Here is a 16,208-nt window from a genome sequence, read left to right on the forward strand (position 1 = left end):
GCTCTCCTGCACTGCCCAGCCAGCTTAGCCAATGCAGCAGCCAGCGAAGGGCAGGGCCAGCTCTCCTGCTCTCCTGCTCTCCTGCCCTCCTGCCCTCCAGCTCTCCAGCTCTCCTGCTCTCCGGCTCTCCGGCTCTCCTGCTCTCCTGCCCTCCTGCCCTCCAGCTCTCCTGCTCTCCAGCTCTCCAGCTCTCCTGCTCTCCTGCTCTCCTGCTCTCCTGCTCTCCAGCTCTCCTGCTCTCCAGCTCTCCTGCTCTCCTGCTCTCCTGCTCTCCTGCTCTCCTGCTCTCCTGCTCTCCTGCTCTCCTGCTCTCCTGCTCTCCTGCTCTCCTGCTCTCCTGCTCTCCTGCTCTCCTGCTCTCCTGCTCTCCTGCTCTCCTGCTCTCCTGCTCTCCAGCTCTCCTGCTCTCCTGCTCTCCTGCTCTCCAGCTCTCCAGCTCTCCTGCTCTCCTGCTCTCCTGCTCTCCTGCTCTCCAGCTCTCCTGCTCTCCTGCTCTCCAGCTCTGAGGCCAGCTCTCCCACCCACTGCATGGCAGATGATGTCTATTGCATTTTGATTATTTTACACACACACCACATTGATGTATCGTTTTAGCTATCCTAAGATTGCAATAGACATACTTAAATGTTCACAGATCACTTGGACCCAAAGCTTTGCCACGTAAAGTAGTCTATAGGACTACAAGCGACACCATCTTGGTTTCTTTCCTCCACACTCTGCTCTACAGATGTCAATGTTACAATGTCGCATACATTGAAAACCTTATCAAATGATGTGATAGTATTTGTTTTCAACCCTCGATTTCTTTTTTAAATACCAATGATTTTATTTGGAACCCCTCAACCTGTTCTCCGACATGGTAAGACATGCTGTTCTAACCCCGGCCTCCCTTCCAATTTGCCTTTTAACCTCACAGGTCACCAAGCCTGGATTTCTCCTTGCCTCCAGACAAACCCCTTCCTGAACTCTAGGGACCTCTGGCTTGAAAAGTATGGCTTTTCTGTTTCTATTAATCATAAACTATCAAGGGGATTTCTTTGACTTTGGGGCAGCAGCCTTAGCATCAGATATAGATGTTCACAGTTGAACCTGTGTTTGCTCACTACACTGTGCTCGCTGTATAGGCCAGGTTCGCTGGCCTCGTGCCGAGCTTGACCCCGGCAGTCATTTAGGTCTTTGGGAAGGAGGAGAAGGAAAACCAGTATTTCTTAGAATACTTCCCTCTTACACATATACATCATTTAACACTGCCCTGTGCGGTGCTGACAGATGACAGCCTTCATGGTCTCAAAAACCCTTACATGCATTTCATTCCTACACAGTACAGAGGACACACACTTTTCTTCTGTGCCTTGTAACACGTGGACACTAGCTAGCGAGGGTGATTTTTTTTCCCCACACAGCAGATATTTTTTAAAGCAAAGTTGGGAGGGTGCTCAGTCCCGGGACAGATGGGTCATGAACCACACAGACAGCGCTGCAGCTGTGGATGGAAGGTGATTCGAGCCACAGCTGGGAGAAGCCACTGGCAATGGATTCGAACCATCCTGGTTGGAATAGGCATCGGAGCATCGCTCACAAGCCAAAGGTGTTTCCGTGGGTACAGTCTCTTCCCACATGTCCTGACATTTTGCAATGGAAGGGTTGTTATCTTCTATCAAAGGCAAGATGGCAGGGGCTCAGAGAGTCACTGCAGATGTGCCAGATCCACGTAGACCCTGGGCTGACACTGCCTCTCCACTCCTTCTCACTCTGGACATCAGACTGGGTATCATTTAACGTCTTGTCCTAGATAATGGATTTTGGGGACAGGGGTCAGGGCTCAAATCCCAGTTCCGGCCTTTTCCACCTTAGCTGACCAGGACAACCCTGGGGCAATCGTGAGGCACAGGTCAAGTCTGTGGAGTGCTTCTCACTGGCTGCAGTTTGTGCAAGAGGGTCCGCAGTACAAGCCACCCCATTTCCCAGTCATTGTTAGAAACCACAGTTTACAAAAGAGGGCGGCAGCTTGGAAGGGACCAGGAAGGAGTTGCTGCACAGGAAAGGGAAGGTAACCACCCTTTACTTTCTCTTCTAGCCCCAGAGCAGGTGTTTTGAGGCATTCTGCTTTACAATATTGTTAGGGAAGCTTTAGTAAGAGGAGACCCTTCCCCCACACCCCCCAAAAAAGAAAAGAAAAGCTTTTTCAGTTTCCCCCCAAAGACTCAAGAATTGCATTTTACATAATTGTAAAAAAAAAAAATTATAAGTCACATTACTGTTTTTGGAATAACCAAAATCCCTTCCACTTTTTTTTTTAAATCGTTTGTCCTATGCAGGGGTTGTGGCCATGCATGAGAAACAGCAGGTGGTGCCAGATGACAGGTGGTGTGGGAGCCGTCCCCGGTGGGAGGCGCGAGCAGGCGAGCAGGCAGGCAGCTGCCAGATCGGCTTTGCGCGCTGGCGCCTCGTTCTCAGAAGCTCCGGATCCAGGCACGCGAGGGCTGCTTTTCCAGCACCACGCTCTGGCTGAGGAGGGAGGATTCCTGTTTGTCCTCCTCCTCTACATATTGGCTTGACTCTGCTCTGACCCCCACCAGTGCCGCACAGTAAGTAGGCGTTTGTTTTTGTTGTAACCATTCCCCAGCCCTTACCACCCTGTCAGCCCCGCAACAACTCCGTTTGTCTAATTACGTCCCACCAGCCGGATTGACAGGAGAAATTCAGTTGTGCAGGGCCTTTGAGGGTGCGGTGAAAGCAATCCTTGAATTCAAAGGGAACTGGGGGGGGGGGTGCGATAAATGCGATTTGTTTATTTAGTTGGCAATCTTGCAATATGGGGGCTGCTAACTTTCCATGAAAAAAGAAAAAGCCCTTGAGGAAATGGAGGTATTTCCTGGCTGAATAAGGAGATCAGATTCAAGCCAGCCTCTTTCCCATGTAGAAACCTGGATCTCATGTACAATCTCCATATTATGTAAAAAAGAGAGAGGGGGGGGGGTCTTGGGAGATATTGAATGTATTTAATTGTGTTTTAGAGATTGGTAATGAAAAAGCAAAATAGTGATGTGGGTGTCGAGATGAAATGTATCTTACCGCAGGGGGCCCAGAATAATGGAGTTTCCTTTTGTGCTAAGAACTAGCTTGTCAGTGGGGCTCATATGTTAGCTGCGGTTTCTTGGTATTTTTTAAGCTTGTCTTTTTATTTATTTTTTTAATGAAGGTCTGAGGTTTTTTTTTTTGTGGGGGTGGGGAGGTCTTCCCTAATTAGAGGGTTGGTGAACTTGGTGGCCAGTTAGCACAGTCTGATGATTAATGAAGTTTCCTCGGACAATGGGAATCATGTCAGGAAATCTAGTGGGAGATTGATGGCTGTCACCAGGTTGAATGCTTCTGAGCTGAGCTGAGCTGTCTCGGACCATCCTCGAATTCCTGCTGTAACCAGAATCCCGCTGCTGCTTGCCTTAGGTCTGGAAAAAAAGGCGGAAGCATGGTGAAACTGAACGGCAACGCCGCCGGGGAGAAGGGGGCCAAGCCACCTTCGGTGGAGGATGGTTTCCAGACTGTCCCCCTCATCACGCCCTTGGAAGTTAATCATTTACAGCTGTCTGCTCCCGAGAAGGTAATGGGTCCTCTTCCTTCCCTTGCCCCCCAGGCTACCCTAACCCGGGCACCCAAGCAGCAAAAGATTGTTTTATCCCCTCAAACCCTGTCATCCTTCCAGAGATGAGACGTTCCCTGTGTTAGTGCAGATTTATGGTGTGTGCTCGCAATCTGCATATACAGGCAAGCAAATTAATGTTCTCTTGTTAAGATTTTACCATGGCAGATGAATACACATACGCTTCTACGCAGTGATGAAGGGGGGAAAGGCTTGTCTTAATTTTCCTGAGGTGGTTTGAAAATCGATTGGTATAGATGGAAATGCAGGGACGTGGATCCGATCCAGCAGCTCTCCGTTTGCACCTGCCTAGCTCTTGCCCCTTTGCCACGAGTCGGTTATAAAAAGATAAAGTTAAAAAAAACAAACCCTTCTTCAGAGGAACCCATTGCATCGTGGTAGACGCTGGCCCCAAGCAGCACAATGAGTGGGGAGGGACTGGGACCCAAGAGGGGAAGCAGAATAGAGGCGCTGCGGAGGAGAATGACCACACTGGAGTTCTGAAGGTAAGTAAAAGCGGTGCCAGTTTGGAGTGGAAGAAAAAGTGTATGTAAGGCAAAGGTGAAAGAGAATGAGTCCAGCGTGGGAAGCTCCTGTGGACACCGCAGCGGCAGGGGAATGTCTGGGGACACGGGGCTGGGAAGCAGCCACTTCTAAGGAGGTGGCAGAAGGGTGTCAACCCACAGACATAGGTAAGAGAGAGTGTGTGAGGTCTGCCCGAGAGAGCAGAGGCTTTCTGAAGTGAGCTATTGCATGTCCTCTCGAGAGGTTTGCAGGGAAAAAAGATCCTGCTCCCAGCCTGGAGCCTGAACAATGGATCATCCCATCCGCTCGATTTTTTTTTCCCTCTTGGCATCTCCAGGAGGGCATTGTGTGTCTTAACCACTTGGTTCCAACCAATCAATGAAGAGGAACTAAATCGAGATAAAGAGCTGGCTGATTGGCTGGGGCTGAGTCATTTGTTTTGAAAGCAGAGAGGTTTTTCATAGAAGAATGTGTCAGGGTAGGTGGTAGAAATAGAGTTGTTGAGCTATCCTCAGAAACTAGGAAAGCCTTTAAAAATGAGCTTTGAGCAAGCAACTGCTGCTAAGGAAACGGGAAGAGATGGTATTGAGAACTCGCCGCAGGCACATCAGACAGACTCCACATTTCTGTTTGCTTGTTTATTTTGAACTTCATATTGGAAACACCAGGCAATTTAGAAACTCCTGGTATTGAGGTCACCACCCTCCTTCCCCCCCCAGAGCAATTCTGTCAGAATCTCTGATATGAGGTCCAGTCACCAGCACAGATACGGTCTCCCCAAATGACCCCCATGTGTGGCCACAATTCAGTAACTCCATTTCAGACCCATAGCACACCTGCAAGTCTGGGATTGGAAACTCCCATTATGAGCCAACCTTTGTGTGACCCAAAGGCATGGAAAGAGGAAGTGAAAATGTTTGGACCTGAATCCAGGTGTCAGTGCAGTTTGTGAAGGAGAAAACACTGCATCAGGATTCTGCAAGTTAGTAGCCACATGCGCTGGTCTGAGAGGAAAGTAATGAAAAGAGACAGTGGTGGCCACTCCCTCCAAACCTTCCACATAGATACAGGCTATCTAGAGAGTCTGTGCCCTCTCTCCCTTTACTCTCCAAATTCCTTCTGAGAGTTTTCTTCTCTCCCTTCAGTCCAGATGTACCAGGAAGTTACCCCAAAGCCGGCACAGTCAGCTGTCTCATAGTATACACCTACAGATGCAGTGAGGCCCTCCCTGCAGGGTCATGCTGCACACTCTCTGGGCTTCTCCTGGGTGGGTGTTGGTTTCCCCTTCTGTGGAGCAAAGGAGCTCATACATCAGGTTGTCAGAACAAAATCAGATGCGGCATCAGATGTCAAGTGGCCCAAAGCCAAAAATAAAAGAGGAGTAATTAATACATTCTAGTGCTTTTTAAAATGTCAAGTACTGTTCCAGGAGTGTGCAGGCACATGTTCATGAGCACACACACACACACACCACACATTGCACACACACTGAACATTTCACATATACTCTCACCACGTGCTCACACCCACACCCATTCATGCACACACATACACACATCTCACGCACATATACACACATACCACATGTGCACACACACATGTACTCTCAATCACACACACACATCCTGTATTCACTCGCGTATGCTTACATGCACACACACACACACACATGCAGGCACACATGCAGACACACACATACAATTTTTTTTTATTTCAGTCTCTCACTAATGAACAGAACCTGGTAAAGGAGTTGCTACTTTGACCAAGTGTTTAAAGAAATTGAAACATAGAATGGTAATGTAACTTCTCAAAACAAAGTTGGTGAAGCACCCTGCATGTAGAAGCTGGGCAGGGTTCTTCCAGAACCTTCCATTTCAGGAACGAGTAATGAACTGGTCTGAGAGTCCACAGGTTTGATCTCTGTCTCTAATTCAGTCAGGACTCCACAATGTGGATAAATTCTCTCTTAGGTCCCAGTCTTCTCTGAGTGGAAAATTGTTTTAGTAGTTTTTTATGCTGATACACTTAGATTTTATTGCTATTTGTTTAAACTGTTCAGGGCAGGAGGTTAGACCCAGTGCATTGTACATGCTAGTAAGTGCTCTACCACTGAGTTATCTCTCCAATTCAGATTTTATGGTCATTTCAAGAGCAAACACAATGTTCCCCCTAGCAGCAGAACAAATGCGTTAAAGGTGAATTCTAGTCCAGAGGCCAGTTTCCCTAAATGATAGCTACCAGCACAGACTGGGAAGAAACAGGGTTTTTTTTTTTTTAAGCTATGTTCAAATCCTTGTTTCTGCTTCTACTGGCCTCCCCTTAGCTAAGTACTCTGATAACTTCCTTCCTTCCTTCCTTCCTTTCTTCCTTCCTTCCTTCCTTCCTTCCTTCCTTCCTTCCTTCCTCCTTTCCTTCCTTTCTTTGTTTCTTTTTTCTTTTCTTTCTTTCTGATTTTGTTTTTGTTTTGCTTTTCTCTTGAGACATAGTTCTCTCTATACCCCTGGCTGTCTTGGAATACATTATATAGACCAGGCTGGCTGGTGGATCACAGGGGTCCACCGGTTCCTGCTTCCCAAGTGCTGGGATTAAAGTTGTGTGCCACCATGCCAGGCTCCCTGATAAATTCCTTTAACCTACCTCAGACTTGTATGAAAAGTGGGGATAGCACTGAAATTCACTGAAGGGGCTATGAGAGAGGGGGTGATGTGAGTCCTTTGATTAGGTCTCAGTGGGACAGGGTTTGAAGCTAAGATAGTATCAGGAAAATCCCTCATGCTCTATGTGAAATCATGGTTTTCCCTTTGGAAACTCCAAGACATAAAGTGTGCTTGCTAAGTAACATGGAAAACTGTCTTTGGATCTATTCACCGAACACTTCAGTATTGAGGCATATACGCATTAGAAACCCCTTTGGAGGAGGGGCTAACAAGGTGACTTGGTGCTTAAGAGTGGTTTCTGGTCTTGCAGAGGACTCAAGCTCGGGTCCCAGCACCCACAATAGGCAGCTCACAACTGCCTGTAACTTCAGCTCCTATCTGATACCCTTTTCTGGCCTGTGTGGGCGGGCATACACACACACACACACACATAAACACACACAAACACACACACACACATAAACACACACACACACAAACACACACACACACATAAACACACACACAAACACACACACACATAAACACACACACATGCACATGCACACGCACACATACACACACACACACATAAACACACACACATAAACACACACACACAAACACACACACACATAAACACACACACAAACACACACACATGCACACGCACACACACACACACACATACCGAAAAGAAAACATTTTGGCCATCATGGAAAGGATGTTAGTCTGTTTTGTTCCTTTTTTTCTACATATTTTTAAATCATTCCTTGAGAATTTCATGTATAAATGAAATGTATTTTGATCATATACACCCCTTCCAACTCCCCCTAGACCCTTTCGAAAATGACTTCCTCCCAACTTCAATTCTCTTTTTCTTCTTTTTTAAAATAACCCATAAGGTTCAGTTAATATGGTACAAATGCACAGAAGTGAAGGGACCATCCACTGTGTACACATGGAACCTACTAGTGACCACGCCCACCAAGAAAAACCCAACTTCTTTGCCCAGCAATCATCAACTGCCAATCCTACTCACCTGTGGGCGGGGCTTCATGAGTCTCTCCTTCATCTGTGCTGGAACCTTGCTTAGTGCGGTTTTTGTTGTTGTTGTTGTTGTTGTTATCAATTAGAAACCTGGGGCTGGATCCTTCGTAAAGAGCTGTGGCTAGCTTGGTTTTAAAGACTGGCAGTCCAGAAAGCACAGTCCCAGCCACAGCTGGGTCCAGAACATGACAGGGACATCATGCTGGTAGCATGAGGAAGACAGACCAATCGTGTCATAAGACAGAAAGCAAGAGACATTAACGGGACACCAGAAGAACCACATCCATTCCTTCTGAGGACACTCCCTGCGCCATGATCTCATTATCTTTCACTAGACTCTGCCTCTTAAAGGTTCCGGATCTCTCAACATAGCTATCCTGAGGACCCAGTTCCAACACAGGATCCTCTGGGAGACACTCAGGCTATATCCAAACCATAGTATCTAGACTCAGAGTCCATTCTAGGCAGAGTCCATTCTAGGCGGAGTCCTGGGGTGGTTCCCTACGATAACACTGCCTCGGATGTTCTTTCCCTGCGCAGTGTGGCTGAGGTTGGTGGCTTCCTCAGGAGGCTGTGGTTTAGCTTCATAGGTCATTACCTGTGTCTCTTGCATGCCACCCCAAGCTCTGCATTGCTTTTAAGATGTTTTCTCAGAGCAGTGACCTGTCTCTTCCCCTTGTGAGGCCAACCTCAATTGCCCTTACCTTGGCACCCCAGATCCAGTATGTCACCCTTCCATGAATGGCAACTCCTAACAGAAGTTACTCTGACTCCTATGTGGACGTTTGGCAATGTCTGAAGACATCATTGTTAATCATAGCTGGAAGGATGATTCTATTGGTGTCTAGTGATAGAGGCCAGGGATGCTGCTCTGTGCACTGTAGCGCATGCGCATGACTCCTCCCATCTGCCCTCCAAAAGAATTATTCTGTCCCAAATTCCAACAGAGCTTACATGGAAACCAAAGCTCAGGCCCACGGAGTGGTGTATCAAAATATCACAGACAAGGAGTCTTAGAAGCCTAGTCTACCTGACACCCCAACTTTTCCCTGCAATTTCCCATGCTCTCCAGGATGCTGCCTCTACTTCTCTCTCAACATGTCCTTCTTAGCTGTGCTGGCTTGACAGGGCAGTATTCATCTTCTTAAGCTACGTTCCAGCAGGCGGTCCCCTGGACACCTTCCCTGACTACCATCGAGTATAGTTGTAACAATCGTACTGGAAGCTACCCACCCATCTTTCCACCCACCTAGAAATTCCTGTACTCATTTAAGTATACATACACTGCTGTGAAAGGACATGGAGCAGGCTGGTGGGAGATGCTAGGAGATGATGGGGAGACTTAGGAGATGAGGATGAGGAGGGGAGCATCAGTTAGGACTGTGTAAGGGGGAGAGTGTAGTTCAGGAGGACAACGGGATCTGGAGTCCCATTCTATAAAGTTTATGTTGGAGGCTAACCCGTTTTCTCTTCACTTTCATCCGTTCTTCTAGGGAACATTGGAACAGTTGATCAATTAAAACAGTTAAACTAATAGTGGTGACCAAGTCCCCTGCAGGTCCAGTAAGAGAGAGAAAGAGCAGAGGCAGGAGCCTGACTAGAAGCCCCAACTGGGGTATGAAGCAATGGTGCTCTTGAGACTGGCACCATGGAAATAGTAACTAGGTGGATGCACAATCAAGACCTGATGCCAAGGTGGCTTGAGGAGAATTCATTCTGTCTCATTTCCACTTGCCCACTCAGCCTGAGGTCACTGGCTCTATGTGAGCAGCCTTAGTCCTACCACACAGTAGGAAGAAGAAAGTTTTTAATAAGATTCCCTCTTCCGTGTTTAAAAATGGACGTGTATGGAAATAGACTCAGAACAAAGCAGGCAAGTGTCTTCTGGACCATGGGTAGGATCTCCTGAAAAGTTGGTGTGGCGTTGGAATGAGAATGGCTCCTGTAGGCTCATATATTTGAATACTTGGCCCCTAGTTGGTGGGACTGCTTGGGAAGGATTAGGAGGTGTGGCCTTGTTGGGGGGGGGTGTGTCACAGGGCCATTCCCAATCAGTTCACTCTCTGCCTCCTGCTTGTGGATCAAGTAAAAAGCTCTTAGCCACTGCTCTAGCACCATGCCTGCCACCTGCCACCATGCTCTGCAACGTACTAATCATGGACTCGCCCTCTGAAACTGTAAGCCCCAATACATTCTCTCTTCTATATGTTGCCTTGGTCATGGTGCCTCTTCATAGTGAGGGAAAAATAACTAAGACAGTTTGGGACATCCAATTCTACCTCTGGGGCCTTCTCACCACAAAGAAATAGGTAGTCTGGAAAACGCTGTAGTTTTTCTTTTCTCTTTTTTTTTTTTTTTTTTTTTTTTTTTTTTTTTTTTTTTTGAGACAGGGTTTCTCTGTATAGCCCTGGTTGTCCTGGAACTCACTCTTAGACCAGGCTGGCCTCGAACTCAGAAATCCACCTGCCTCTGCCTCCCAAGTGCTGGGATTACAGGCACGTGCCACCACCGCCCAGCCGCTGTAGTTTTTCTACCCATGATTCCCACTTTGCAAATGCAGAAGTGGGTTCAGGGAGTAAACCTACGTCTCAGTACCCACCCAAAGAAAATGGCAGCTGAACTCTACATGTAGGTATCCTGGAGATGCCGGGGCTGTCAGGGCTGAAGAAAGGGGAGCACAGAAAGACACCTTCACCTCAGCAAGGCCCCAAGTCAATCACAGTCACAATCACAATCACAATCACAGTCCAGGCACCAGCCACGCTCCTTTACTTTCCACTAATTGTTAAATCTTTGTGAGTCTTGGAGACGGAGCCTCAGCCACCTTTAAGAGGAGAGGAATAGAGATGTTCTGAGATCAACTGTGGGCATCGGACATGAAATCTATGGCACAGCACATACACGTTAAAATCCTAGGGACCTGGGTTCAAATCTTTGCCACGCTGTTTATCTGCTGTGAGGCTTCTTGTAGGTTGTTCAGCCTCTCTGGAGTTCATGTTGTTGGAACTGTAAGGTGTGCATAATACCCACCTAATAGATTGCTTACTGTCTGGGGGTGAGGGGGATGTGAAAACTGTGTAATGGACCTCACTGGGGCGTGACCCAGAGGGGACCCATTGACCCAGTTTCCTTCCTTTATCTGGACACTCAGAATATGTCACCTAACGTGGTGTGTTGTGGAAGAAGACTGTGGGAGTTATTAGCTTCAAGAGTGAGGCTGGGAGAGATGGGACTCACACAGGGCACGCCTGAAAGGACCCTGGGCGGCGGAGGAGAATTGTCCATCCAGGGCCAGCCTTCCTATCTTCCTTTCCTCCTTGAGACACAGAGCCTGAGAAATGTCAGCCTCTCTCTGGGGATCAGCTCCACCCACTCCACAGGACAGCCTCCCCCACCCGCCCCTCTACAGGGAGGCTCCCCAGAGGCTTCTGAGCTTCCCACACTGGGTGAGGCTCAGGCAGTTCCTAAAAATAGGTACAAAGTGATCAATAAACTCAGTAAAGATTCTCAGTAATTTAAAAACACGACTTTAAACAAAGAATATTTATAATGATTATGTTGGTAATTTTTGGAAAAAATTACAGGCTTTTGTGAATGTCAAATTTACTATTTTTCTTCCACACTTTTTAAGTTAGCAGATAGTGATGGCTCTCACTGTGACACTGTCCTTGGGACATGTCTCTATATTTTGTTCTTATTCATTCCCTACTGTCCCTCCCACGCCCGCTTCCTCCTCTTTCAACCCCTTTTGTCCCTCTGTAGTCCCCTATCTTCTGCTTTTTTTTTTTTAATTTTTATTTTCTGTGCATGCATGCTTTGTCTGCGTGTATTTCTGTGCCTGGTGCCCATGGTGACCAGAAGAGGGTGTGTTGGATCCCTGGAATTGGAGTTGCAGACAGTAGCGAGCCACCATGTGGGTGCTGGGAATCAAACGGGCGTTCCCTTGAGGAGCAGCCAGTGTTCTGACCACTGAGCCACCTCGCTAGCTCCTCTGCCCTCTGTTTTTGGGTCACATATGTTCCCAACTTCCCCGCCCTTTCTCCATTAGATCCCTTCCTCCCGCTCTTAATACATTCTTCTTGGCTGCCTAACGCAATGCAGAGTCCTTCCGCAGTTACTTAATATTGTTTCTAACATTCAGTTGGATCTAGCACCTGACTTTTGTGCTTCTTATTGCTAGGAACATATCCTATGAGCATTGCTTTTTCAGTTATACAACACCCTCTAGATAGAACCAAAAAACTGGGACTGATTTGGACTGCTGAGGAGGAAGGGCTGGTTAAGGGAACCCTGATGCAAAATGGAAAACGCTCAGCAAGTCGTGTGAGGGTGAGGCAGAGAGGCTCAGGGGGAAAGGGGCAACTGCAGCCTGCTCCGTGAGAACATAGTCTAAGATGGTGGCACGCGGTCTCACATACAAGAACACTGTGCGTAAGTTCTAGTCTCTCTTATTTGTGTTTTATGTATTATTGGTACTTGAAACCTGAACATACTTTGGGGGGGGACAAAAATGTGATTTTAAATTGTGTGTGTGGGAGTTCCATGTTCTCCAAGGCGGGAAGAAGACATTGGATCCCCTGGAGCTGGAGTTACAGAGACCACCAATAACTGGGTGCTGGGGACCAAACTCTGGTCCTCTATAAGACAGGGTTTCTCTGTGTAGCCCTGGCTGCCCTGGAACTCACTCTGTAGTCCAGGCTGGCCTCGAACTCAGAAATCCACCTGCCTCTGCCTCCCAAGTGCTGGGATTAAAGGCGTGCGCCACCACTGCCCGGCTGCAGCAGTTGCTCTTAAGTGGTCTCTCCAGACCCCAGAATGTGACGCTTTGATACGTGTCTACATCACATAATAAAATATACGCAATAGAATATTATTTAGCAATAAGAGATTAAGATCTTTTCAGTCTTGACAACTTGAGTGGATCTAGATGTGTATTGCTAAGAGAGTGGCGTTGATGGAGGCCATTTGAAGAACTTTGTAATTTTCAGTTTTATAACCATGAACACGCATCAAACTTTTGTTTTGAAAAGTCACTCCCGTTTCTCCAGAGGTGAAGCGGCGTGGGAGGGCTGATGTGACCTGCTCCTTACACCGGGGTGCGTCCCTGTGGAGAGCTGCTGAGCCGAGAGCCGAGGCAGGGTATTGAGGCGATGCCGGCCACGCTGATTTATATATTGTCTCTAAGAAAGCAAAGGCCTGGCAGAGAAAAGAGCCCAGAGCAGAGTGGCAGCTTCATATTAGCGTTCTGTTTTTGACTCATCCTGCTGTGTGATGTGAGCCAAATGTCTCCGTTCTTTCTACGCCAATCTCCCACGGTGAAATTGATGGCTCTGCATAGACTGCCACTAGATCCCTGGGCACAGGCTGCGGGTCTAGCGGTCAGGATCACAGGAAGATTTAATCCCAGGGGCAGCGTGTGATGGGGAAGGCGAACGGGAAGATCTGAGAGCGGACTCCGCCCCCATCCGGCCACGTGGCCTTCCTTCCTTTGTCTCCAGCGTCCTGGGGACTAGAATTTGTGGGGTGGCACCTGACTGGATTCAGCACAGCCTCATAGCGACCAGTGAGGGTTGTGGTCTCAATCTTCTCTGAGACTGAGACTCATCCACCGCAGAGTCCATGAGAAGACTGAGGTGCAAGACAACACAGACTTTGGCGCGGGGCCAAGCCCCTAGAGTAGTGGAGTAGTGGTCAACGACAGACAGAGCTCCATGCTGCCGTTTGCGCCTTGGCTCAACCAGTTCCCACTCACGGGTTTGGACTAAAATTCCTCACCTGGAAAATGGGAAAGCTAGCAATGACTTTGACAGGGGTGGGGGGAGGGGGATGAGGAGAGACTCAAGGACTGGAAAGAAAGGTGAAATTAAAGCAGCAGCAGCCTGAGCGGTGGTGATGCACACCTTTAATACCCGCACTTGAGTGGCAGAAACAGGCAGATCTCTGAGTTCAAGGTCAGCCAGAACTACACAGAGAAGCCTGCTGTGAAAAACAAACACAAAAAAGAAGAAGGGAAGGGAGAAAAGGAGGGAGGGAAGGAAAGAAGGAAGGAAGGGGAAATTAAAGCAGCCCTCCTGGGTCGAGTCCCCACCTGATGTGCCCGCAGCCTCTCACCCTGCTGCAGGGATGAGCCTTGGCTATAGGGAAGGTCTATTTTTGGCTCATGCAAGCCCAACTCATAAAAATACAATCTTGCTCCTTGTCAGCACTTCTGCGCTTTCGTTTATTGTTCCTGCCAATCCTGGGGACTCGCCATGTGGGAACCTCTTCATTATTGATCATCCAGGGAGGTAGATTTTAAATTTTTATGATCTGCACTTGGAGCCATCTGAACCACCATGTAGGATTTGGACCGTGCTAGTGAAGTGGGGGTGAAGGAGACAGAAGCCGGAGAGGGGATAGGATATGCTTTGTAAATTAATAATTTATCCCATTTCTCGATGTTAATTATATTAAATGATATTCCTCACATTAGCAGCTTGAAGGGATATTGGAGGACCAGTGTGTAAATAGGAGAAAAAACAAAAACAAACAAAAACGGAGTGATTTTACCTGGAGCCTCATTTGTTAAATGTCTGCACACCCGACTTTTAACAATAAAAAGACTAGGAAAGGCTTTTATTTTCATTCCTCTCCACCCCCCACCTTTACCCCATCCCCCACTTTCACCCAGTCCTCCCCCCACACCTTCACCTCCCCCCACCTTCACCCCATTTCTTTTTCAAATCAAACCAAGGCTTTCAGGGCTCTCTGTCTTGCTCTGTTAAAAGGGGAAGAGGGGGAGATTACACACACACACACACACACACACACACACACACACACACACTGGTTCTGGTTCCACTCCACAGGAACAAAGCACCCCGCCCCCCAGAGTAGCCTGACTCTAACGATTTCATGGGTGGGGCTTTCCAGGTCTCCCACCACCACAGCTTCCTCCCAGCGTCTAGGCTGCCGGGTAGCTCCTTGAACAATGGCTTCTCCATTGTTCACAGTCCTTCAGCTCCCTATGCCCTTCCCGCCATCTCCCAGTGGTGATTAGACTGACCTTCTCAGCCTATGCCTGCCCCTCCAACTTCATCTATGTCACTTCCCTTGTGGCACTGTCCTCTGGCCACCCAGAGATGCCGATCTGTGGTCCTGCCAAGTATCACCCTCCTCCCTCCATGTAGAAAGATCTTTTCTTTGGACCCGGGGAGGCAGAAATGGTCAGATGAACATGTCTAGAGATGAACAAGTTAAGGGAGAGGTGGAGGAGGTGCAAGGAAGTTATAACTAGATAAATGTGCTGATTCGAGGATGTTTTGGACAGATGGCGGCTAGAACCGACTGACTGCTGGAATGGATTTGGAAACGGACGGAAAGAAACGGGTCTTGAGAAAGTCCCGCATTGAAATAAACAATGGTATTGTCTCGGTTGGAGTTTCTGTTGCTGTGAAGAAATACCATGACCCAGAGCAGCTTGGGCAGGAGAGGGTTTATTGGATCTTCCAGCTTATAGAGTCCAGGGAAGTCAGGCAGGGACTCAAGACAGGAGCTGGTGCCTCAAGACAGGAGCTGGTGCGGAAGGAGGAAGGAGTGCTGATTTCTGGCCAGCTCTTCCCGGCTTGCTCAGCCTCTTACAGCCCCAGGACCACACCCTTTGGGGTGGCCCCGCCCACAGTGAGCTGTACCCGCCCACATCAATTATTAACCAGGAAAATGCCCCCAGGACTATCTGGTGGGGGCATTTTCTCTCAAGTTTCCTCTTTCCAAATGACTCTAACTTGTGTCAAATGGACACAAAAACTGGCCAGCACAATGTGAATAATGTTTTATAGGCCCAGATTCTATAGGTTCGAGCTTGCAGGATAGTCGGGAAAAGCTATAGAATATGATCACACATGAAAGTGCAGGATAGCTGGGGAAGGGGAGTCGGAGCCCTGCAGGTTGGATGTGGCCGTGGCAAGTGCGGGCGCGGGCCCCAGGGATCGTGGCCAGTGGGCAAAGCGAGTCTCGGAGAGCCCTGAGGCATACACTCTACACCGCAAGTGTGTAAGAATGAAAGACGCTCTCAGCATGAGGCTGTGAGCACTCGTGCTCACATCTGAGCGTGTGCAAGGCCTGAGAGTGGCCAAGAAGTTGCTCCGTAAAACCCGAGTCAGCCTAGCCTGAAGAGGCCAGATGTGAGAGGACAGGCTGGAGGGTAAAAGCTGAGGAGAGCTGATCAGCCCAGAGGAAGAACCAAAAGAAAGCAGCCAAGGACGAGGGAAGAGGAAGTCTCAAGGAGAAGGCAGACAACAAGCAGGCCTGTGCATTTAATAGGGCTGCTTCCAGAATAAAATCATCTGGTAGGGAGACTCCGAAAGACAGACATGCAT

At 48.3% G+C, this 16,208-nt stretch overlaps 1 protein-coding gene across 1 annotated transcript in view; it reads left to right on the top strand.

Moving 5' to 3' along the window:
- Nucleotides 1–2,433: 2,433 nt before the first annotated feature.
- Nsg2 (neuronal vesicle trafficking associated 2) overlaps nucleotides 2,434–16,208 on the top strand; it is a 60,682-nt gene continuing 46,907 nt past the window's right edge. Inside the window, exons 1-2 of the mRNA XM_052195227.1 lie at nucleotides 2,434–2,588; nucleotides 3,448–3,601. Coding sequence (XP_052051187.1) covers nucleotides 3,470–3,601 — 132 coding nt within the window. The 5' untranslated portion in view covers nucleotides 2,434–2,588; nucleotides 3,448–3,469. The remainder of the gene's footprint in view (nucleotides 2,589–3,447; nucleotides 3,602–16,208) is intronic.

This window comes from Apodemus sylvaticus, chromosome 10 (assembly GCF_947179515.1).
Source record: "Apodemus sylvaticus chromosome 10, mApoSyl1.1, whole genome shotgun sequence".
Taxonomy (NCBI): Eukaryota; Metazoa; Chordata; class Mammalia; order Rodentia; family Muridae; genus Apodemus; species Apodemus sylvaticus.